Source organism: Lissotriton helveticus, chromosome 4_1 (assembly GCF_964261635.1).
Source record: "Lissotriton helveticus chromosome 4_1, aLisHel1.1, whole genome shotgun sequence".
Classification (NCBI taxonomy): domain Eukaryota; kingdom Metazoa; phylum Chordata; class Amphibia; order Caudata; family Salamandridae; genus Lissotriton; species Lissotriton helveticus.
In genome coordinates, this window is record NC_136063.1 from 929,901,529 (window position 1) to 929,926,957 (window position 25,429).

Here is a 25,429-nt window from a genome sequence, read left to right on the forward strand (position 1 = left end):
TGGGCTGACCTGCCGCCGTAGCCGGGGATCGAACCGTGGTCCCCAGATTCCAGCGTCAGTCGCCCTGGCCGCGGCGCCACACCTCTTCCACTTGCGCTCCTCCTACAGGAAGCACAAGAACTCCTCCACAAGGAGGCGATAGAAACAGTACCGTACAAAGAAAGAAACAAGGGAGTGTACTCAAACTACTTCCTCGTACCAAAGGTGGACGAAACGTTAAGACCCATCCTGGACCTACGGTTCCTAAACCAATACATAAAGATTCAAAAATTCAAAATGACATCCCTACAGGAGGTTATTTCTCAGATAAGGGATGGAAATTTTATGTCCACCAAAGACCTCAAAGACGCCTACCTACACATTCCCATGAACAGACAGCACAAACATCTACTAAGATTTGCCATCGACAAAGCACACTACCAGTTAACAGCCCTGGCCTTCGGACTAAAATCCGCACCAAGGGTCTTCACAAAATGCCTCGCAGCTGTAGCTGCGCACCTACGGAGGGAGGGGATTCATGTATACCCCTACCTCGACGACTAGCTGATAAAGGCAAGTTCCTACAAACAATGCCAAATACACGCACAGCGGGTCACACAGACGCTGACAGAACTGGGATTCTCAATACACTGTGGGAAATCCTCAATAGAACCAGAACAGGTGAAGATCTTCTTGGGCGCACAGATCAACACCATTCAGAGCAAGGTGTTCCTCAGCGAGAAGAGAACACTTGCCCTGCTGAAGGAGACACATCAATACCGGAAGGGGCAAGCTCTGACAGTGAGGACAGCGAGCAAGCTCATGGGGCTGATGGCGTCCTGCATACTGCAAGTCCCAAATATAGGACTACACATGAGACCATTCCAGGAATTGCTGCAACAACAATGGTCACAAGCTACAGGGAGTTGGAAAGATCTAGTGGTTGTAACACACGCAGTGCAAGAGGAGATAGCGTGGTGGAACAAAGAGAACATAACAAGGGGGAAGCCTTTAACACCACCAACCCCAACAGTGACCATCACCACTGACGCATCCCAGATGGGATGGGGAGCACACATGAACCAGCTCAAGGTGAGGGGTCTGTGGACTCCCGATGCGATCAGACACATCAGCTACCTGGAACTAAAGACTGTGTTCCTTGCCCTGAAAGACTTCCAGAAACAACTGTACAGGAAGTGAATGTTGGTGCAAACCGACAACACCACAACGATGTTCTACATCGACAAACAGGGAGGCACACAATCAGTAGCGCTATCCAACCTAGCGCAGGAAATATGGAGATGGGCCATCCCGCTACAAATAGACCTCTTGGCAATACACCTACCAGGAAAAGACAACATGGAGGCAGACAGGCTCAGCAGACAGACATCAGCATCCCACGAGTGGGAGCTCAATACACAGGAAACGCAAAAGCTATTCTAGAAGTGGGGGACCCCAAAAATAGACCTGTTTGCAACACACCAGAATGCAAAATGCCAATACTTCGCATCCAGACAGCCAGGGGAACAATCCCAGTGAAATGCCCTATGGATAAGCTGGTCGAAGACATTTGCCTACACTTTTCCCCCGATACCACTGGTACACAGAGTGCTCAGCAAATGCAGAACCAGCAACATGACACTGATTCTGGTAGCACCACAGTGGGCCAGACAGTCCTGGTTTTCACAAATAGTGGAGATGGCGCAGGGCCCGCCACACAAGTTGGCAAGAAGAAAAGACTTGCTCTCCATGCAAAATGGGCAGGTGCTGCACCCAGAGCCAAAGAGCCTCTGCCTAGCAGCCTGGCTCCTGAAGACATAGAGTATGCACACCTAAAACTCCCAGATAGCACACTGCGGGTGCTGTGTGAGGCAAGGAGGCCTACCACACCGAGGTGCTATGTAGCAAAATAGAAATGGTTCACACTATGGTGCATCAGGGAAAAGCTGCACAAGAAAATCACCAAGGAATCAACAGTGCTAAAATATTTAACACACTTGCTAAAAACAAACCTAAGCTGTACCTCGCTGAGAGTACACCTAGCAGCGATAGTAGTCTACACAAGAGGGGAGACTGGGAAAAGCTTCTTTAGATCCCAGGTGGTAAAGAGATTCCGGGAAGGGGCTAAAAGGATCGCCCCACCAAAAAGGATGGCTCCAATGGCATAGAACCTTAATATAGTTCTAACAGAGCTTATGAAAGCGCCTTTTGAACCCATCCACAAAGCCTTACTACAGATGCTCACAATAAAGACAGCCTCTTTGGTAGCAATCACCTCGCTACACAGGGTAAGCGAACTGCAAGCGCTAACACTACAAGAACCCTACATTCAAATTCACAATGACAGGGTGGTAATGAGAACAGACCCACACTTTATGCCAAATGTGGTGTCAAGGTTCCACATGAACCAAACAATACAGATACCAAGTTTCTTTCAGAAACCATCCACAAGCGCGGAGAGAGCACTGCACACTCTGGACGCTAGAAGGGCAGTAATGCATTATATTGAAAGAACGAAAGATCACAGGAAAACAAAGCAGTTCTTTGTGTCCTTTGCAAGCAGTTTCCTGGAAAGACCAGTTACAAAAAGCACCATTGCAAGATGGATCACACAAACTATCCAATTCTGCCACAAGCAGGCAGGCTAAGAACTACTAGGAGGGGCACAAGCCCACTCTACCAGGAAAAAAGGAGCAACAATAGACTTCCTGGCAAACACACCCATCCAAGACATCTGCCTGGCGGCAACATGGGCTTCAGTACACACGTTCGCTAAGCACTATTGCGTGGATATACAGATGAACAAACAAGGAAGCACTAGTAGGACAAAGGGTGCTTCAACATATATTCAACAACCAACGCTCATCTTCCACCCAGCCGCCGCAAACCTAACAAACCGCTACAAAGTCTATGCACAGCATAGTGAATCCAGAAAGATTCATGCTGCAAAACGAATAGTTTCTTACCTGTCGGTGTAGTTTTGCAGCTTGAAGATTTTCTGGATTCACTAGCGAACCCACCCACCTCCACCTGAAAGATGAGACAGGAGGAAAAAGACAAAAAAAGAAATATAGATTTAGAAACTTTAGGAGACAACATTATAGTTCCTTTAAATGGGAAAAGGACTTAAGAGGAATGGAAAAAGATAAACAAAGATGGCACAAAAACAAGAAAAAAAAGAATCCAAAGATGGCGCCCAAAGGTGGGAGCTTCCGGGGGAAGCATGCCGACGTCACAGGAAGGACACCAAATGGTGGGACGTCAATGCCCACTTGCACTACCAAAAAAATAAAAATAAAAAATAAATACTACGATTCCGGACCCAACCACTAGACCGTGGAATAATGCACAGCATAGTGAATCCAGAAAATCTTCAAGCTGCAAAACTACACCGACAGGTAAGAAACTATTCGTTTTCATGAAGCTGAGGCAAACCTCCCCCACCCTTATCCTGGTGACTCCAGCACAGGCCAGACAACCATGGTTTTGCAGCATGAATCCTTTTCTGGATTCACATGCTGTGTACTATTCCGCCATCTAGTGGTCAGGTCCGGAATCTTGTTGTTAGTCTTTCTCTCTTTTCTTTAGAGTAGTCTTAGCCATTTGATGTTATATCCATCCTCCTATGACATCAGACGTGCACCCTGGAAGCCTCTGTGTGTGGTCGCCATCCTCAGATTCTTGTCTTTGCAGTTGGGTCTCAACGCACCAGCTGAAGTGCTGAAGGCACCAAGAGAAGTTTCAATGTATAATGTAGGAATGCTAAATAAAAAGAGAAGAAAGGATGATAACCGAAAGCGAGAACACCAAAACTCAGAAGAACACTGAGCAAGTGATGGAATTCAACAGAGAAGGCAGCCGACTGCCCAAGTCGTCGACCACTTAGACAGTGAATGCACAGAAGGGAAGAGAGAATCGCCCATGGAAATGAAACATACCTCCTTTATGTTCTGCCCTGAGTGCCACTGAAAATTCACTCAGTAGACCAACCACAAGGTCTGCAATATCTGCCTGCCGATGGACCACGACACTAAGACCTGTGAAGCGTGCTCCGAATTCAGGCCTAAGACCCTGAGAGCAAGCAAAAACAGAGGCGAGAACATTACTCAAGTAGATATAAAAGAAAGGGGGCTTGTCACTGAGGGACCTCAGACGGTCAAGTGAGAAAGAAGACAATATCGAGAAGTGGCACAGGCAGAAGGCTCAGACGCTGAAGTAGAGGAGGTCAGTGAAACCAAGACGAAGTAGCTGACAAGTAAACCCAAGGAGGGGGACCTTGAAAGCAGAGCTAGGTAATGTCAAAAAACACTCTGGGGCCAAGCTGAAGATGTCGTACTTGAGCTGTATAAGACTACTTCGGCGACGAAGCACTTGGCAACCGAAGGAAATTCAAGACAAAATTAACATGATGGGCCCCAGAAGTAAAGCACCCATGGTGGCCTCCCCTTGAATAAACCTTCAACGTCAAAAGGCTACTGAGAAGGAAAGGGCAAAGGTGTCGGGGAGAGCACCAGACTTGAAGAGAAGGTTCTATACACTAAGGAGTTTAAGGGGGAAAAACAAATGAGGTTGCCCCCCCCCCCCACTCAGTCTTAAACACCAACAATTAGACCTAATTTGTAATAGCAACATTTTTTATTACTTCATGAGTGGGATTGAAAGTTTATTTTCTTCCTCAACAACAACCCTTCACTTTCTTGGGAGTATTGTCTCTACTCATAATCGCCATACGTGTTACTGTTAAAAGAACCAGCCTGCGAATCAACAATCACTGAGTTCCAGAAAAATACCCCATACCAACAGGTGTATATAACACACAAATGTGTGAAAAAGTGAAAAATTTGAGAAAACGAGGTAGCACCGCACATGCGCACCACCAAAGGGGCTTCCTGGTTAAATATCACCAGTTAGGCCTATGTTTATCATCATAGGTTGCTACCTCGTGAAAAACAAAACAAAAATAATTTGTTCCAGAAAACCGGTGAGACAGGTGAACATATGTGTAAAAATCACACAATTCAACCCCGTGTAATTAAAATTGAGATAAGCCCCACAGTAAACCACTTTATTCTAAACTCGTGGGCTTATTCAAAATAAAAACAAACTGCATGTTTGCAGACCAAGTAAAGTTGGTCCGACATGTTTAATTGTCAATTGTAGTGGTAATTTCTTCAGGGCACGAGGACTTTGTCCACCTTATCTGGACCCTTACTGTAAACACCCAGGGCCTTATTTATGAGAAGTGACGCATCGCTGCATGAAAGCAGCGATGCGTGACTTCTCAGTGCGCCCTCCTTGCGACATGATTGATGCGCCATATTTACTGTATGACGCATCATGTCGCAAGGAGTTACAGATAAGTCAGTATTTCTGACGTATCTGTAGGGCGCAAAAGTGACGCATTGCTGGAGTGTGTCACAAAAGTGACGCAACTCCAGCAATGTGTCCTTTCACATGGGGCAGGCCCCATGTGAAATGGCCTTCATCAGTCTTACGCCTGCTGTGAGGCAGGCGTAAGATATTGACGCATTTGCGTCCTAGAAGTGGCACAGTGAAATCTCATATATGTCACTGCGTCCTACGACCCCCTTGCATACATTATACCTGGCACAGGTATAATGTGGCGCAGGAGTTTACAAAGTGACGCATCTACCTAGATGCGTCACTTTGTAAATATGGCGCAACAAGGCGCATTTTTTTACGCCACTGGTGCATCACAAAAAGTGACGCATGGGCGGCGTAAAAGTGACACACAGCCACATAAATGAGGCCCCCAGTGACTGTTCAAACAAAAGGAGGTTCGTTAAAAGCACATCCAGCCAGTATAGAATTCTAATTAATGCATTCAAACTGTATAAATTTATCGCCAGGCATATATATTATTTATATTTATCCGGTAGTAGCCAAGGCCCCTCGTACCAGCTAGTCACCTCATCACACAGGAGCTATAAAACCTTAATAGCCCTGTTTCATAAAAAAGACACTTATGTTGTCCTTACTTCTGCAAGAAAAAAATATAGTTTAGCAACTTCATGAGGGACAATCTCCTCAACAAGTATAGACTAGAGGTAAATGCAAATGAACGTGAACTGTTAGGATCACTTAATGACCCCATTCAAGTTTGTTCGCCACATTTACATCATACCCACGTACTCATGTCAAAATTGAGCCACACAACCATAGTAGCCTCATTTACCTGCAAAACGCAAAACCGCTTTCTCCTTATGTCCAAACAGCACGACATGTAGCTTTCAGGTTTTAAGCTACGACCAGTAAATCCAGTTTCAGTTTCCAACATTTATATGTCCCAGCATTACAAAAGACCTTGGGAACACACACGCTCTTTTTTCCTTTCCCAATCTATTAAGGGCATTCAGTATTTCACCTTAACCCTTTGTTTAAACTGCAACGCTCTTACCACGTATCACACAGGCGAGCCTTGTCTCATTCCAGCATCATGTCCAAATGCGGTCTCCTCATATAAGAACCGGCAAAAAAGCCCGGGGAAACGCCGTGTTTCCAGGCCACATGATGTTGAGGTTATGCTGTGTTGGTACAGAGGTGGTGCTGGGCTGGTGCTGAGTTGGTTCTGCACAGGTGGTAGGGCACTTATGAAGAGGTGGTGCTGTGCTGATGCTGAGATAGTGCTTTGCAGATGGTGAGGTTGTGCTGCGCTGATGATGAGGTGGTGTTGCGTTGATGCTGAGGTGATACTGAGGTGGTACTCTGGTGGTACACTGATGCTGAGGTAGTACTGTGCTCGTAGTGAGATGCTATTGCATTGGTGCAGAGGTGGTGCGCTGGTGCTGAGGTGGTGCTGAGGTTGTGCTGTGCTGGAGCTGAGTTAGTGGTGTACTGGGGCTGAGTGATGCTGAGGTGCTGCTGTGCTGGTGTCGTGGTGGTGCTCAGGTGCTGCTTAGGTGGTGGTGCTGCTGAAGTGGTGCTGAGTGACGCTGACTGGAGCTGAAGCGATTCTGCACTGATGCTTAGGTAGTGCTCAGGTGATGTTGCACTGTCTACTTGCAGGAAATATTGTTAAGGTACCTCACATAACATGCTGCATTTGGAGAGCACGAGGAAGCATCCCTTGGTATTATTTGTATTTTTACTAAGGATTGAAACCTAAAAGAAAGCATGAAAACTCTCTCTTCTCAGGTATTGTTAATTTTCATTAAATTTACTCAAAGCAGCGTGCAAAGATGATGCAATAGATTCGATTTTCGGAATTGCACAAACTCCTTCAGATGGGAGTGGCAAAAAGAGGATTGTTACTGAGCTTTATTAATAATTTTAGATCTTGACCTCTAGCGAGATTGTTCAACCTTGTGCAAGTTATCCTTTTGGAGAACTAAAATGAAATTGTTTATTCAGCAATGACCATGATCAACTGGACCTCCATAACAGCTTTGTTACTTGTGGCCACCATTTGGGCTTTAATCCATAATTTTACTATCACATGTTAGATTCCTGTTTATTATTACTGGGATTCTTTATAACACCCTTCTTTAAAGATAGGCACTTCTTGTATAAAAACCTTGTTGTATTCTCTTTCCATTTTAATGTGTGCTAACAGTATTACATTTGTTCTCACTTCATTCAAAGTATGAATGGTAATAATATAGCTAAGGACATAGCCACTACCTTTTCCAGAGAGCCTGTTATGAGTGACTTTGAGTTCGATGTGCTCAAAGGCCATTTTGGAATCATTCAGATAGTTCGTCGGTCTGTCTGTGGTGGAAACAAGAGCTCAAAAAAATACAAGAGTGACCGTTCCAGTTAGACAGCTTGATGAAAGTTGAGGGTTGTGGAATTTAATGTTAATCCACACAGTTAAGAAATCAAATTGAGATTGTAGTGGCATTTAAATACAGCATTCAGTAAGTACTTCATCCAAAGAGAGTTATTGATTATTGACCTTGTGCTTTTAGAGGGTTAGTTCAAATCAAATTGATGTGCTGAAAATTAGTTTTGCAATATAAAGATAAATATCAGCTTTTGTTTTTCATCTTGTTCTATGACTTCTAATTTACTTGCTTTATTTTGTAGTTCCAGTGAGAAAAGAGACACTTCATTCCAGTTTGATGGCAGTGGATATTCTATAGTAGAGAAGATCCTGCGACCTGAAACCACATACATAGAAATGCATTTCAGCACCCTCTCACAGAATGGGCTTCTCCTGTATTTAGCTTCCGATGGAATGGTGAGCAGTTCTGACCCAGCAATTAATTTATCCTTTTGGTGCACTACTATCAAACATGAAGTTTTATATTAGTTTTATTAGTGTGAGAATTCAGAATTAATGTTTTGCATGATGTTGACATAGATGAATTACACTTGCGCCAAGATATGCATATTAAACGACAAGTAACACAATATAACCAAATATTGGCATATCACATAAAGAACAAAGAACCAGCTTCCTACACCCTATACCAAGAGCTCATGAATTAATTGACCGATTGTTGGTAGCCACATTTCTCAGTACTTTCAATTTGACATCAGGGTACTGGCAGATTGGTATGGAGCCTGAGAACCTGGAGCAAAAGAAAAGATAGCATTCTTGAACCCAGATGGGCATTTCTTGTCCACTGTTGGTGAATAAAGTCCTTGCTGGGTTGGAGAAATTTAATGAAGCATAGTCCTGCGACCGAGGGCCACCCTGTGGTGGTAGGGGTCCTGGAAGGACCAGGGATTGTATAAGGAAGTCTAAAAAAAGGTTAAATAAACCAGCAGGCATTTATATGCAGGTTAATGAAGTAACTACCGTAGTGTCCTGTACCACTTACATTTAATGAACCTGCAAATAAATGATTGCCCGTTTATTTAAATTGTTTTAGACTTCCTTATACAATACCTGATCCACCCAGGACCCCCTACCGCCACAGTGCAGCCCTCGGTCACACCACAGACCATACTTTGTGGCCCTTGCTCAAAAGTTTAAAGTACTCACTCTATGGAGGGACGATGGTAAAAAAATAAACCTCCCCAATATATTTTCACAACAATATTGCTCTCTCTTAATGGCAAAAAACTGGAGAAAATATGCAATTAGGAGTGAATAATCTACCATTTCTGTTTAAATTTTCAGTGTAAGGTCATAGATTTTTGTAGATCCACAACTATGCAGAAATCAATAAAAATCAAAGGTGTAAGTTAAGTTTCGGATTCATAGATTTCGACATATATTAGCAAATCAGGACTGCTCTGTTTAAGTTCTGCAAACTTTTAGTAGTATTGTGCTAAATAGATCTCTTGCTACAAAAGAGACCATTTTGTAAAACTGCATTTCTATTATATCCAATACTGCATTATATATACATAAATTGAATTTATATTTTTCTCTTTTATTTTTATTCATAAAAGTAATTTTCTTTCTTGCAGAGAGATTTCTTATCATTTGAATTGGTAGATGGGAGAGTTAGGTTGACTATTGATCTCGGCTCTGGACCACTTGTAATGACTACAGAGAAAAGATACAACGATGGAGCTTGGTATATGCTGTCCTATGGTCGAAATAAGAAAAAAGGTGTGTTACAACCACTGGACTGAATGGAATTGAAAGGATTTCAAGTATTTAGTATACTTTGCAAATTGTTAAAAGTCCTCTTTAAAGTAGTAGTCCGTGTTCTAAGAGATTGGCAGATTGGTGCATTATCTGATATGGTGAGACTTACTCCTAGGCCTAGTCAGACATATATACATTTTTTTTGGGGGGTAGCATCCAGTGGCTACACATTTTTAGGTCGAGCTGACGTTAGCATTCATGCGAAGCATGAATGCTGTCAGCTCGACAACTAATGTGATCCGTTTTTAGGAGAGTGGACACCAAAGTGTTACGAGCGTTTTCAGTGCCGGATTTCACCTCGGGAGCGCGCAGCATTGTCTGCAGTGGCAGTGTCAGTTTCGCTTTTTTATTACTTTCGTTTTTCCCGAGGCTGGCTGAGGCTGGCTTGGAATGAACAGGCTTGCCCCCGCGCATGCGCAGAGTAACTCACAGCCCTTGCTTTTACAGACGCAGGCAGGCAGCCCCCACCCCTCTGCATGCACGCACGCACGCACACACAGGCGAGCGCATGCACACGCAGGCACACACATACAGGCACACAGACACTCGCTCACACACACACACCCCCCTCCCCCACAGTCACACGCACGCACACATACATACAAAGCCCGCCCGCCCGCACATGCTTTCCCCGCGCCCCCCCCCTTCCCCGCGCCCCCCGCCTCCCCCTTCCCCGCGCCCCCCGCCTCCCCCTTCCCCGCTCAGCAACGCACTCACCGGCTTCCTTCGTGCGGCGGCTCTCCTCAGCTGCAGGGCCCGGCAGCAGGACTCTTCTTACCTCCTTCTGCACCGGGGCGCAGGGTAGGCTCCTGCCTGCTCCGGTGCTCCAAACACGGCGGCTCCGTCCAATCGCGGCTCTTCCGTGGGAGGCGGGGTAGGCTCCCGCCCTCCTACTTCCTGTTTCCTGTTGACGCGCCGGCCTGCCTGACTTCCTGGTCGCAGGCCGGCAGAGTGACGGCAGTGATTTGCGGTATGTATTTAGTTAGTTATTTATGCATTTTTATATAGCGCGGACTTTACCCGAAGGCGCTATTTATTTATTTATTTTTTTGGGACGCTACCTTTTTATTTAGTTTTAAACATTGATGGCTGAATTTTATGGCACTGTACTTCTGAAGTCCCCTCGAGTTTGGTTACAATACTTTCTATCCAAGCCGATAGCGTAAGGCGTTTGGATATGTACTGATCCTGGACCCCATATCTGAACCGAGTCATCACATAATTCATAAACCGATCGAGCACTCGAAATCAAGACACGGCCCTTTTTTACACCCTTTTTAGTTGAAGTCATTTACTTTGTCCATTACCTCATAAACCGGCTTTAATAATGTTACCGCTCTTTAGGGGCTAACATGCAGAAACCCTGCAGCCTTTCGGGGGGATCCTATTCAGCCCAAGCTCATTACATATCTGCGAGGCATGCTTTATACTCAAGAGCCTCGGGGCCTCTTCGCATTCTGCAGGGGGGGCATCATTTTGCGCTCCGCCACAGCAGGCTGCCTCTCTGTGCCCGTTCTGCATTGGCGAAGGCTTGTACCCCAGCTCTCAGGCAATTCACGGGTGCTCGGACAACGGCTTTTTAACTAATTTAAATGATAAGGTTTGCGGCTATCACTTGTTTGTTTAATATTACGGGCATGTGGGTTGTGTGATGCTGCATAAACAGATGCGTTTGGAGTTTATTTACCGATCCGCTATGGAGGGGCTTTTCTTTAATCTGTTGGTGGCTGTTTTTTTTTTTTAATTTATATTGCGTCTTCATGTACACATGATGTTTGACTTTTTTGAGCAATTCGTTACGTTGGGCTTTTGTATAATTTGATACTAGCTGTTATTTTATTTATATTGCGTCTCCCGATGCTGTGTTTGCCTGCCCCGCCAGCTCTCCAAGGTTGCTATTTGTTTCTTTCCCATCTGCGTACATCACTTGCGGGATACAGGTAAATCTGCATTCTAGAGTTGCCTTTATTGTTTTGAGGCCGGGCGCAGGGGCTGCTCCGATGTTATCAAGGCTGCTATCCCACTGCTAAGGCGGTGCTGCACTCACTGCCTTGTTTATATTTGTTTTAGTTCCGTGATGCTCCGATCTTTGCCCCTTCCGAGAGGAGCTTCCGAGTGGAGCTTCCGAGTGGAGCTTCAGAGTGGAGCTTCCGAGTGGAGCTTCAGAGTGCAGAGTGGAGCTTCAGAGTGGAGCTTCAGAGTGGAGCTTCAGAGTGCAGAGTGGAGCTTCAGAGTGCAGAGTGGAGCTTCAGAGTGGAGCTTCAGAGTGGAGCTTCAGAGTGGAGCTTCAGAGTGGAGCTTCAGAGTGGAGCTTCAGAGTGGAGCTTCAGAGTGGAGCTTCAGAGTGGAGCTTCAGAGTGGAGCTTCAGAGTGCAGAGTGGAGCTTCAGAGTGGAGCTTCAGAGTGGAGCTTCAGAGTGGAGCTTCAGAGTGGAGCTTCAGAGTGCAGAGTGGAGCTTCAGAGTGGAGCTTCAGAGTGGAGCTTCAGAGTGGAGCTTCAGAGTGGAGCTTCAGAGTGGAGCTTCAGAGTGGAGCTTCAGAGTGCAGAGTGGAGCTTCAGAGTGGAGCTTCAGAGTGGAGCTTCAGAGTGGAGCTTCAGAGTGCAGAGTGGAGCTTCAGAGTGGAGCTTCAGAGTGGAGCTTCAGAGTGGAGCTTCAGAGTGGAGCTTCAGAGTGGAGCTTCAGAGTGGAGCTTCAGAGTGCAGAGTGAAGCTTCAGAGTGAAGCTTCAGAGTGGAGCTTCAGAGTGGAGCTTCAGAGTGGAGCTTCAGAGTGGAGCTTCAGAGTGGAGCTTCAGAGTGCAGAGTGGAGCTTCAGAGTGCAGAGTGGAGCTTCAGAGTGCAGAGTGGAGCTTCAGAGTGCAGAGTGGAGCTTCAGAGTGCAGAGTGGAGCTTCAGAGTGCAGAGTGGAGCTTCAGAGTGGAGCTTCAGAGTGGAGCTTCAGAGTGGAGCTTCAGAGTGGAGCTTCAGAGTGGAGCTTCAGAGTGGAGCTTCAGAGTGGAGCTTCAGAGTGGAGCTTCAGAGTGGAGCTTCAGAGTGGAGCTTCAGAGTGCAGAGTGGAGCTTCAGAGTGCAGAGTGGAGCTTCAGAGTGGAGCTTCAGAGTGCAGAGTGGAGCTTCAGAGTGGAGCTTCAGAGTGCAGAGTGGAGCTTCAGAGTGGAGCTTCAGAGTGGAGCTTCAGAGTGCAGAGTGGAGCTTCAGAGTGGAGCTTCAGAGTGGAGCTTCAGAGTGCAGAGTGGAGCTTCAGAGTGGAGCTTCAGAGTGGAGCTTCAGAGTGGAGCTTCAGAGTGGAGCTTCAGAGTGGAGCTTCAGAGTGGAGCTTCAGAGTGGAGCTTCAGAGTGCAGAGTGGAGCTTCAGAGTGGAGCTTCAGAGTGGAGCTTCAGAGTGGAGCTTCAGAGTGGAGCTTCAGAGTGCAGAGTGGAGCTTCAGAGTGGAGCTTCAGAGTGGAGCTTCAGAGTGGAGCTTCAGAGTGGAGCTTCAGAGTGGAGCTTCAGAGTGCAGAGTGAAGCTTCAGAGTGGAGCTTCAGAGTGCAGAGTGAAGCTTCAGAGTGGAGCTTCAGAGTGCAGAGTGGAGCTTCAGAGTGGAGCTTCAGAGTGCAGAGTGGAGCTTCAGAGTGGAGCTTCAGAGTGGAGCTTCAGAGTGGAGCTTCAGAGTGCAGAGTGGAGCTTCAGAGTGGAGCTTCAGAGTGGAGCTTCAGAGTGGAGCTTCAGAGTGCAGAGTGGAGCTTCAGAGTGCAGAGTGGAGCTTCAGAGTGCAGAGTGGAGCTTCAGAGTGCAGAGTGGAGCTTCAGAGTGGAGCTTCAGAGTGGAGCTTCAGAGTGGAGCTTCAGAGTGGAGCTTCAGAGTGGAGCTTCAGAGTGGAGCTTCAGAGTGCAGAGTGAAGCTTCAGAGTGGAGCTTCAGAGTGCAGAGTGAAGCTTCAGAGTGGAGCTTCAGAGTGCAGAGTGGAGCTTCAGAGTGGAGCTTCAGAGTGCAGAGTGGAGCTTCAGAGTGGAGCTTCAGAGTGGAGCTTCAGAGTGGAGCTTCAGAGTGGAGCTTCAGAGTGGAGCTTCAGAGTGCAGAGTGGAGCTTCAGAGTGCAGAGTGGAGCTTCAGAGTGCAGAGTGGAGCTTCAGAGTGCAGAGTGGAGCTTCAGAGTGGAGCTTCAGAGTGGAGCTTCAGAGTGGAGCTTCAGAGTGGAGCTTCAGAGTGGAGCTTCAGAGTGGAGCTTCAGAGTGGAGCTTCAGAGTGCAGAGTGGAGCTTCAGAGTGGAGCTTCAGAGTGGAGCTTCAGAGTGCAGAGTGGAGCTTCAGAGTGGAGCTTCAGAGTGGAGCTTCAGAGTGCAGAGTGGAGCTTCAGAGTGGAGCTTCAGAGTGGAGCTTCAGAGTGGAGCTTCAGAGTGCAGAGTGGAGCTTCAGAGTGGAGCTTCAGAGTGGAGCTTCAGAGTGCAGAGTGGAGCTTCAGAGTGGAGCTTCAGAGTGGAGCTTCGGAGTGGAGCTTCAGAGTGGAGCTTCAGAGTGGAGTGGAGCTTCAGAGTGGAGTGGAGCTTCAGAGTGGAGTGGAGCTTCAGAGTGGAGCTTCAGAGTGCAGAGTGGAGCTTCAGAGTGCAGAGTGGAGCTTCAGAGTGCAGCTTCAGAGTGGAGCTTCAGAGTGGAGCTTCAGAGTGGAGCTTCAGAGTGCAGAGTGGAGCTTCAGAGTGCAGAGTGGAGCTTCAGAGTGCAGCTTCAGAGTGCAGCTTCAGAGTGGAGCTTCAGAGTGGAGCTTCAGAGTGGAGTGGAGCTTCAGAGTGGAGTGGAGCTTCAGAGTGGAGCTTCAGAGTGCAGAGTGGAGCTTCAGAGTGCAGAGTGGAGCTTCAGAGTGCAGCTTCAGAGTGGAGCTTCAGAGTGGAGCTTCAGAGTGGAGCTTCAGAGTGGAGCTTCGGAGTGGAGCTTCGGAGTGGAGCTTCAGAGTGCAGAGTGGAGCTTCAGAGTGCAGAGTGGAGCTTCAGAGTGGAGCTTCAGAGTGCAGAGTGGAGCTTCAGAGTGGAGCTTCAGAGTGGAGCTTCAGAGTGGAGCTTCAGAGTGGAGCTTCAGAGTGGAGCTTCAGAGTGGAGCTTCGGAGTGGAGCTTCGGAGTGGAGCTTCGGAGTGCAGAGTGCAGATTCAGAGTGCAGATTCGGAGTGGAGCTTCAGAGTGGAGCTTCAGAGTGGAGAGTGGAGATTCAGAGTGGAGATTCAGAGTGGAGAGTGGAGATTCAGAGTGGAGATTCAGAGTGGAGAGTGGAGCTTCAGAGTGGAGCTTCAGAGTGGAGCTTCAGAGTGGAGCTTCAGAGTGGAGCTTCAGAGTGGAGCTTCAGAGTGGAGCTTCAGAGTGCAGAGTGGAGCTTCAGAGTGCAGAGTGGAGCTTCAGAGTGTCAAGAGCAATGCCAATAGCTCTAACTTTAACAAAGGCAAAACCATTGCATTGTAAATGCTTGTTATTTTACCGAATCACATGCTCATGCTGCTGCCTGGTTTGTCTACATGCACACAGGCAGAATCACTCGGTACAAAATGGCTCCTGTTCACTCGTCAGTACGGTCTTGCGCCGCCCCACCTTCCCCCTGCCAAATACATTCATTCCAAATACTGCTTATTTTCATATCAGACTGACTTCTCACATCTGGGATAGCAGGGGCACCTTCCACAGTGATTAGTGCTTCACAAAAAATAATTCTCGGCTAGCGCTCAGAAGCCTTGAAGCTTTGATTGAATGACACTGCAGTTTGATGCCCCGCTCGTTTTTTGATGCTATGCGTTCCAGACACTGATTTTATTAAGACTCACTTGGAGCTCTAAACTGTCACTTGATCTTTCTTTGGGTCATTTCGTTTGCCCGGAAGGACTAACATATCTGTGAAACCCTCTTCTTTTATAGTTTGAGCATCGTCTTCGTTTAGCAGGATAACATTATACATTTGAAAATACAAATATCCGGGAAGAGCAGAGAGCAAATCTCCGCGATTTTGGGCATTCTCCTATCATAAAGGAAGCGTGTTGGTGGGACCTGTGGCATCTAACGCATCATTTAACCCTATATGCGTGGGCACCTACCACAATAATGTATAGGATGAGTTTGTTCCGTTCCCGTTTTTAATTTGATGTAAAACTCAAATCACTGCACACTCTCTACTACACACTCTCTACTACACACTCTCTACTACAGTCACTACTCTCTACTACACACTCCCTACTACAGTCACTACTCTCTACTACACATTCTGCTACACACTCTCTACTACAGTCACTACTCTCTGCTACGCACTCTACTCTCTACTACACTCTACTACACACTCTCTACTACACACTCTACTACACACTCTACTACACACTCTCTACTACAGTCACTACTCTCTGCTACGCACTCTACTCTCTACTACACACTCTACTACACACTCTCTACTACACACTCTACTACACACTCTCTACTACAGTCGCTACTCTCTACTACACACTGTACTACACACTCTACTACAGTCACTACTCTCTACTACACACTACTACCCACTCTCTACTACAGTCACTACTCTCTACTACACACTCACTACACACTCACTACTACAGCCACTACTCTCTTCGACACAATCTATACTAGACACTCTCTACTACACACTATCTACTACAGTCACAACTCTCTACTACACACTGTACTACACACTCTACTACAGTCACTACTCTCTACTACACACTACTACACACTCTCTACTACAGTCACTACTCTCTACTACACACTCTACTACACACTCACTACACACTCACTACTACAGCCACTACTCTCTTCGACACACTCTATACTAGACACTCTCTACTACACACTATCTACTACAGTCACTACTTACTACACTCTCTACTACACACTCTACTACACACTCTACTACACACTCTACTACACACTCTACTACACACTCTACTACACACTCTACTACACACTCTACTACACACTCTACATTACACACTCTACATTACACACTCTACATTACACACTCTACATTACATACTCTACATTACACACTCTACTACACACTCTCTACTACACACTCTACACTACACACTCTACTACACTCTACTACACACTCTGCTACACACACGCTCTACTACACACTCTACTACACACCCTCTACTACTCTCTACTACTCTACTACACATTCTCTACTACTCTACTACACACTCACTACTTTCTACTACACTCTACTACAGACTCTCCACTCTCTACTCCACACTCTCTACTCCACACTCTCTACTCCACACTCTCTACTTCAATCTCTCTACCTCAATCTCTCTAATTCAATCTCTCTACCTCAATCTCTCTACTTCAATCTCTCTACTTCAATCTCTCTACTTCAATCTCTCTACTTCAATCTCTCTACTTCACATTCTGTATTACACACTCTCTACTACACACTCACTACTCTCTACTACACACTCTCTACTACACACTCTACTACACTCCCTACTACACATTCTCCTACACACTCTACTACACACTCTACTACACACTCACCACTCTACTACACACTCACCACTCTACTACACACTCACTAGTCTCTACTGCTCACTCTCTACTACACACTCTCTACTACACACTCTCTACTACACACTCTCTACTACACACTCTCTACTACACACTCTCTACTACACACTCTCTACTACACACTCACTAGTCTCTACTACACACTCACTACTCTCTACTACACACTCACTACTCTCTACTACACACTCTACTACTCACTTACTACTCTCTACTCACTCTCTACTACTCACTACTACTCTCTCTACTACTCACTATTACTCTCTACTACTCTCTCTACTACTCACTCTCTACTACTCACTCTCTACTGCTCATGACAATGCCATTTATTTATCTGTTTCCAAAACCAACACATAAATAAAACATTTGTCATTTACAATGCCAAAAGCGCTAACTTTTGCAAAGGCGAGACCGTTGCATTGTAAATGCTTGTTATCTCTTGGAACTCTTTTATGTTACAGTACCCTAAATTCAATTTGGCACATGTAGTGAGAAACTCTGCATGCTGTACTGGGAATATTGGGTCACATATGAGTAGAATTTTAAAGGTGTGTCTTGGGGTTTCCACTTTAGGAATGTTCAGATCGTTTGTGAAGGATGGTGGGTATTAAGACACTGCAGTAGAGTAACTTGCTGTAAACTATACACTGTTTTTATAAAATGTATTAAGGATCTAGAGGTGAAAAAAGGTGACGCATGGTGATTGTAAGTTACCATATATCGGTTTTAGTTTGGCCTTTGCAGCTAAGATGTGCTTTTCTTCTCCCCAAGGATACCTAGTTGTTATGGATGCTTTTAACTCAAGGCAGAATGAGACCATGCGCGGTGAATCACCAGGCAATGCTGCAGACCTTAATCGCTCCCCTAAGGACCCAATTTACATTGGTGGACTCCCACGGTCAAGGACTGTCAGGTAATATATTTGAAGAGGAATCAAGAATCTCTGAATAACTATTGCAAAACATTGCATTTGCGCCCAGTGGAAAAAAGAAACATGTGACTTAGACATGCTAGTCTGCAAATGATCATAAGCCTGACACCCCTCTGATGTCATCAATGTAGGTTGGTTTACTTTGGGTAGTAGATAGTCTGAAACAGTGTTGGAGTTAATGAAATGGATGATTCCAGGTGTGGCACATTTGTTTCTTGTTTTGCTATTATTTTCACAGATTCAAATTTTTGTTCACTGGAATGATTTAATCTGATGACTGAATACAGACTGATATGATATAGCTTGTGTTTTTCAACCTGCTGCAGCCTGAGTTTTGAAAAAGTATTACTGTGTAGTTTATGGCTATGTACGAGACTGGCTGAAAAAGAGGAAAATCGTATTGGTCTCATTTAGGTGCTGGAGCTAAAGTGAAACAACCTTAAGGTGATGGATATAATACTTTTATTAATCTTAGCCATTGGCAATCGCTCGGGTTGCACCAGTTTTCATCCACCATGCCACTCTAGACAAAGGTGTGCTTGCCTTATGCAGATCAGTGTTCTTCATGGAAACAGTCCACCCGGAACTGAGAATGGAACCACACGCAATCCCAGACTGGTTTTTCCATACTTGGGGCTCGTTAGTAGGATGTAGCTCAAGTTCTATGGCACAGGGAGCCCAAGACGCACGTCAGGGCATAAACATCTCACTTAGGGCATCTGATGCCGTAAAAACAAGGATAAACTGAGAGAATTTTTTTTAAATTGAGGCGATCAACAAATTGTGCTCCTGATACAGACATTTTGCATTATAATTGTGGGAAAATTAGCTAAAAAGGTCTTTGCACCCGACATTACCGCTATGTACTATATCCAGTGAATTCGTTTAGAGTTGAACACTCAGATCAAAGTAGCTCATTTCCTATTCGGTGCTAATTTGAAAACAAGTGCACAAATCATTTGTGCCACTTGAAAGACTAGTGTGACTCCTCAGTGACGACATGTGACGTCTGCTGCAAATTCCCTGGTGCAGAAACTGCTCAGAACTAATAATATTGTAGCAGGTACTCACTGAGATTTGGCATCATGATTAGCAATTATGGCACCAAGGCACAAACAGCTTTTACACATGTTGTTAATATGCTTGTTGTTAGCAAATTTGCAGCTTTTCTTACTTATTTTTAATTTAAAAATCAGTTAACACTGAGTGCTGGACCAGATCGAGTACAACTCAATCAACTGGCACTAGTGCAAAAATAGGAGCAAAACCTTTGTTCCTGGTCTTGCAAACACCCACAAATACAATCCACTGCAATGTCCCCATTTTTGCATACCATAAATGTAAAGCAGTTATCATTTGACCCCCAGGAGCCCATTACAAATGGTCCATAATGCTCTAAGGAGCCGGTAACAGGAGTTACCAGCTCCATTGGGAAGCATAAGGTATGCAGGTTCACCTCAGGCCCAGGGATTTAATTTCAGCCAGCCATATTGCCTGCAGAGAGCTGTCAAAATGTCCTGATTACAATTCTTCTGAAAACGGTGAACAAATTGTATGACTCCATGCGCAAACCCAGAGTCTCACGTTATTCCTCATTATCTTCTAACAGAGGTATTTACCCACTTCCTTTGAAATGATCAATGCCCACGGTATCAGTAATGTGGCAGGGGCTAATGGGGTTCGAATGAACAGGCCAGTTACTGGCCAACTTGACGTCAGCCCATTATTTTCATGCTATGGTCATCGTATACAGTTGTACATACTCAGAATTAAATTAAATATGAAGCATTCTAAATTAAATAAAATGGTAGGCATTGTTTTCTTAATCACATCTATGCAAGTACTGAATTCATGCAACCCTACGGGAAGTACTTTCTGAGCCCAGCAATGATTTTTAAATCTTATGTTACATTAGAAATTGTTAAGCAGATAATAATATAGAACAGGTAATGAGACATATTTATGTTGCACATAAATTATTATATTTGTGACCGCATGGCATATCTTCGTGTGTTAATCCTAGAAGAATGTGCCTGGTTGGAAGTTAATGTGGTTGGATTGCTAATGTACTATGTTTTCTTTACACCTTTGTGGGATTAGTATGCTCCTAGCTAGGGCAGCTTAGCCCTTCTGCTCATTATTTAAACATTTCCGAAGGGTGCATGAATCTCCGAACGATTTTATGTTTTTTTTGTTTCAGAAAAGAGCTGAGCAGCAGGTCATTTGTGGGATGCATTAAGAGCTTGGAAATTGCACGCTCTAACTTTGACTTGTTAAGTAACTCCTACGGCGTAAGAAAGGGCTGCAAATTGGAGGTAGGAGTCACTTACGTGCCATTAAGTGGGTTGATGTAAACGAGTCATGAATTGTGCCCTGAAAATAAAATGTATATTCACTGTTTCATTTGATTCTGTTAGTGTGAAAATACTGGATTTCAAACTTTAAAGTCTGTAATTTTTACTGCAGCTTATAGTTTGATACACTTAATCTAGTAATAGAAACTGAATGAAGAATTTAGAATGTTCTCTGCAAAGTGTTCAAAGTGCCTACATTTATCTGCTGCACCATAATACCAGTTTTATTTTAGGTTTTAATATTCAGGATAGTTAAAGTCTTGTCTTCTGAGTTTTTTATGGTAGTGGTTGTTTTTGTGTGAAATTACTAGGAATCATTCTGCTAAGTAGGCCACATCATGTCATTTAGAGGTTGCAAGGGTGGTAGTTTTCGTGCAACTCGGTGTGTTGTTTGTTACATCTGGGCAATAGACAAATTAGGGAGAATTAACTAAAATGCCGTAAAGGCCTCCACTTCACGCTGTACTTTCTTGCACACGTGCGAGAGTTCAGAGCCACGCAAATTGCATGGTATATGGCAGTCACTGAGACTCATAGAGAGTGGTGTGTAATACAGTGAGAACTGCCACTCTGCTTTAGCAGTAAGTAGTTTTTATCTCAGCAGAGGCTGGCTGTCCACTGCCTCTGCGCCCTCTAGCAATGCTCTGGCCACTAGTATAGTCTGTCAGTCTGTTGTAAGGCACATTGTTTGCTCCCTGTAGGATTGAGGTCCCAGAATCAAACTGCATGGGAATTCCTGTAGGTTCTTCCCTCATGGCCTGAGCTTGTTACCTCATTGCCCAGCTGGACACTGGGGGGCACATTAGCAAGAACCGCGTTAAAATGATCGCCGTTTTAGCGGCAGGAAACTGCTGCTAAAACGGCGATAATGGGCTTGCTAATATGCGTTAGAGAATTCCAATAGAAGCCCAGGTTAGATGTCCTGCTCATCTAACCTGGGCTTCTATTGGAATTCTATAACGCATATTAGCAAGCCCATTATCGCTGTTTTAGCGGCAGTTTCCTGCTGCTAAAACGGCGATCATTTTAACGAGGTTCTTGCTAATATGCCCTTGGGTGATTTGCTTGCATACTGCTACGAGCCATGATCTGCAGTTCTTCTCAGCAAACTAAACAAGCAGGTACATTTCCCGGGAGCCTCCTTTGGTTTCCCCACTGCTAACAGCAGTGCTGAGAGCCAGTTCTCTGATAGGATCAATTTAAAATGTCACTACAGAGTAGTGCCTGTAGCTATTTTATTCAACTCTGGGGCTTCAACCATCTCTCTGTGCACTGCCGAGTTTCAGTTTCATTTGCATGGACGAGTTATGCTGAGCACTAGAAATATGACATCATAGCCAGTCCATGCGCAAACAAGATGTGGCACATGCCCTGCTCAGTGGGATGATTTGCTGCCAACTTCAGTGGGTGCAGGCCTTTTAGGTGGATATGTTGTCCTCTATCAGAAGTAGTGTTTGCCCCAGAAATCATTTTACATGGAGCTGTGCTTGGGTGCACATTCATGCATCTGTTCATTGGTGTCTGCAGAAGGTCCGCCCTGAGAGGCATAGCTTCTTCTGGGTTTTTCAAAGCACACATTTTAGTCGATCAATAAGTTAGGGAGAAATGAATCAACACAGATTGTGATAGCATGCAAACAAAGCTGCACAGGCCACAGACGTTATGTTGAGTTTTGTTATGTTACGTTATGTTATGTTGATTTGTATAGCACACTAATTACCCAAGGGAGGATCCAGGTGCTTGGGCAAGGTGTGTAGGTGTGTGGTCCGAAGGTGCTTATATGAAGAGTCAGGTCTTCAGCTTCTTGTGGAGCTCAAGAAGTGAGTAGGAAGCTCTGATGAGTTGAGTGAGGTTGTTCCATGTCTTGGGTGTGATGTAGGAGAATTACTGTGACTTCTGTAAGGCCCTATAGATTTTTAAATTAAGTGGGGCATACTTTTTTTTTTTTCAAACAGCAAATGCTAATCAATTTTCAATGAGGTAAAATCATTTAATTTAAACCGTTACTACAGTTTCATCTTCACTCAGGTAATCTCCTGATACAATGATGTTTCACTTTATTTAAAAGTCATCAACCTAGCTAAACTTTGTGAACTGGTGCTGACTTTGAATGCCTCAGAACATTTCTGTTTGTAAAAATGCCCAAGTACTTGTTCCAGCAACAACAAAAAAAACATTTGGTCCAATCTCATTCTATATAAGCAGCAAGTTTAAAAGATATGAACACTGTATCCTGTTCATCTCCCTCAGGCTCTGGTACAGAGACTCCTCTAGGAGACATTCCATTTCCAGAAAAGCTCATCAATCCTTAGCATTTGCAGACCCACTCTCCTCCTTCCAATGAGCCCATAACCTGAGCAAAATTCACCCTGCACATTGGACAACCCAAGACACTTCATAGAAACCTTCATTTGATTACATTTTCAAGTTTTTTCATAATACTTTTGTTACTACCCACCGAAACCTTTCTGCAACCATTTCCAATTACCAGAGCATCCTTCCCTTGCAAAGAACCACCCTGCAGTCTCCTAAATCAACCCCCACCCCATACACCTCTTACCACAGATCCCTCCTTCTCAGCAAACAGAACCCTTCCAACATTAGCACTCCCTACAAAGACCCCTTCCTTTGCCAGAAAACATGCCTTCCCCTACCAGCAACCCTCAATGCCAGAACCCCAATCACTCCTATACTTTCAGGTGAAGCATGCCTCCATCTACATCTACACATCTCTGGAAGAAGCATATAATTGTACTTCCCTAAGAGGAGTACACCATTTTAAGGTCTCTGTTTGGATTAGGGATCAACAGTTTGCATCTGTTTCCAATCCATAAACAGCAGGACATTGGCATTCGTATTTTTGGTCAAATGACTGAATACAGGTAGAGGTGAATGATCTCTTTATTTGGGCTCTGTGTGCTGCTTGGAATTGATTTCTCTTAGTATTGATCTGATCAAGGGTAATACAGTAATCCATGCTGGATATCGGAATAGACATGTTTACTGTTAAATGTTGCACTCCATTGATCTAGTGATTTTCCTAAATTCTGGATAGAGTTTTAGTGGCAGGAGATTTTAGGGCGTGCTCCTGGAGTTCTTTGTGACTCCTACGACAGTGGGAGCTTTGGTTCAAACACAGTAGTTATTCTACAAAGCAAAGTTCTGCCTTTTTTCAGATATTGGGCCAGAGGATCAAACTATATTGATAGTTTGGCATGAAAGAGTCCCATTTGTGACGATGAGTACAGATCTGTATAACAGTCATTTTTGAATTAATGAATTATTCTGATGTTTATGAACTCTCAACTTTTGCTTGCATATTTTAATGTGAGTAAGACTGGATTTTAAGAATGTGTTGAAATAATAATAAAGAGTAAATTCTTCTGATTGATAGGCATGAAGATAAATTGCACAACTGCTCTCCTTGTGTATTAAGAAATTATAATTCTCAGAGCAATAACTAGACGTTTGCTGAGTTTTTACTTAATATTTAATCGTTTGATCATCACAACAGCCTATCCACAGCATTACTGTTCTGAGTAACGGCTACATCGAACTACCGCCCATTTCCCTACCATCTAAGTTTGAGATCATGGCCACCTTTTCCACGAAGAATGATACTGGCATAATCCTGGCTGGCCTCAGCAAGGGAGTGAAAAAGCGTAACCGCAGACAGGCACATGTGGTAAGTATTTATTGTACTGAAACAAACCATGGGTCACTCCTGACCTGGAAAGCACTCGTTCTATCCCTGACGCTTTTCTCTCAGTACCTTTTCCATCCCTTTACCTAATTCCCATCCCATAAAATGTGTTTTATTGCACATGTACATGTTACTCTTCATCCTGTATTGCAACCTTTTCATATCCATGGACCTGTAACATGCACAAGTCCAATCGTTTTTTTCGTTTGTGAGTAAATGCTATGTTACCTTTCCAGGCTAGTTTAGTTGTAGAAAAAATCATGATATAAGTCAAATATGCAAAAAATTAACAAAAGAAAGTGAAAAAATCTGGTGTTCAGAACAGGTTTTGTTTGGTATAATAACATAAAAATGGAACAGGTGTGCCCTAAGTTTAAAGTGGATTATCTTTGGTTTTCACATCAACATTATTGTGTGCTACACCAGGAGAAACGCTCAGTGCATGGTAACCCTAAAATGCTATTCATGATGGGCCTCATTTATGACGCTGTGTGTCACTTTTACGCCGCCAGTGCGTCACTTTTTGTGACACACCATTGGCGTAAAAAATGCGCCTTGTTGCGCCATATTTACAAAGTGACGCCGGTAGATGCGTCACTTTGTAAACCCCTGCGCCACATTATACCTGCGCCAGGTATAATGTATGCAAGGGGGGCGTATTGATGCAAGAAAGGGTCATAGAAGTGACGCAGTGAAATCTATGAGATTTCACTGCGCCACTTCTAGGACGCAAATGCATCAATATCTTACACCTGCCTCACAGCAGGCGTAAGACTGACGCAGGCCCTTTCACATGGAGCTTGCCCCTTGTGAAAGGTCACATTGCTGGAGTTGCGTCACTTTTGTGACACACTCCAGCAATGCGTCACTTATGAGCCCTACAGATATGTCAGAAATACTGACGTATCTGTATCTCCTTGTGACATGATGCGTCATACAGTAAATATAACGCATCAATCATGTCGCAAGGAGGGCGCAGTGAGAAGTCACGCATTGCTGCTTTCACGCAGCGGTGTCACTTCTCATAAATGAGGCCCGATATGTCTTAGTAATGTTGAATCCTTGTGAAGCTAAAAAAATATCAAAAAGTACGATCTATTGATTTGCATTAAATAATTTACATTACAAATACAAACTTGATGCCATCATATGTTAGCGTAAACCAGTTTATAAATGCCAAGCTCTCTGAATAGAGAAAGGCAAATTGTTTTAAAGCCTAGCAGCATGTCAATCTTGTAATAAATTTGAATTTCGGTGATCGCCTTACTATATAACATTGGCTCACAATAATTTGACCATAAGTTTTTGTTTAATTTTTAAAGATATTTTTAAGACAATATCAAACTTCTTTCTGGCATGCACCAAGGTGCTCATACATTT

The 25,429-nt window shown here is 44.4% G+C and overlaps 1 protein-coding gene across 1 annotated transcript in view; it reads left to right on the plus strand.

The window, feature by feature from the left end:
* Positions 1-25,429, plus strand: part of LAMA1 (laminin subunit alpha 1) — a 549,300-nt gene that overhangs the window by 453,164 nt on the left and 70,707 nt on the right. Inside the window, exons 49-53 of the mRNA XM_078687536.1 lie at positions 8,026-8,179; positions 9,361-9,505; positions 17,833-17,974; positions 20,193-20,307; positions 23,861-24,031. Coding sequence (XP_078543662.1) covers positions 8,026-8,179; positions 9,361-9,505; positions 17,833-17,974; positions 20,193-20,307; positions 23,861-24,031 — 727 coding nt within the window. The remainder of the gene's footprint in view (positions 1-8,025; positions 8,180-9,360; positions 9,506-17,832; positions 17,975-20,192; positions 20,308-23,860; positions 24,032-25,429) is intronic.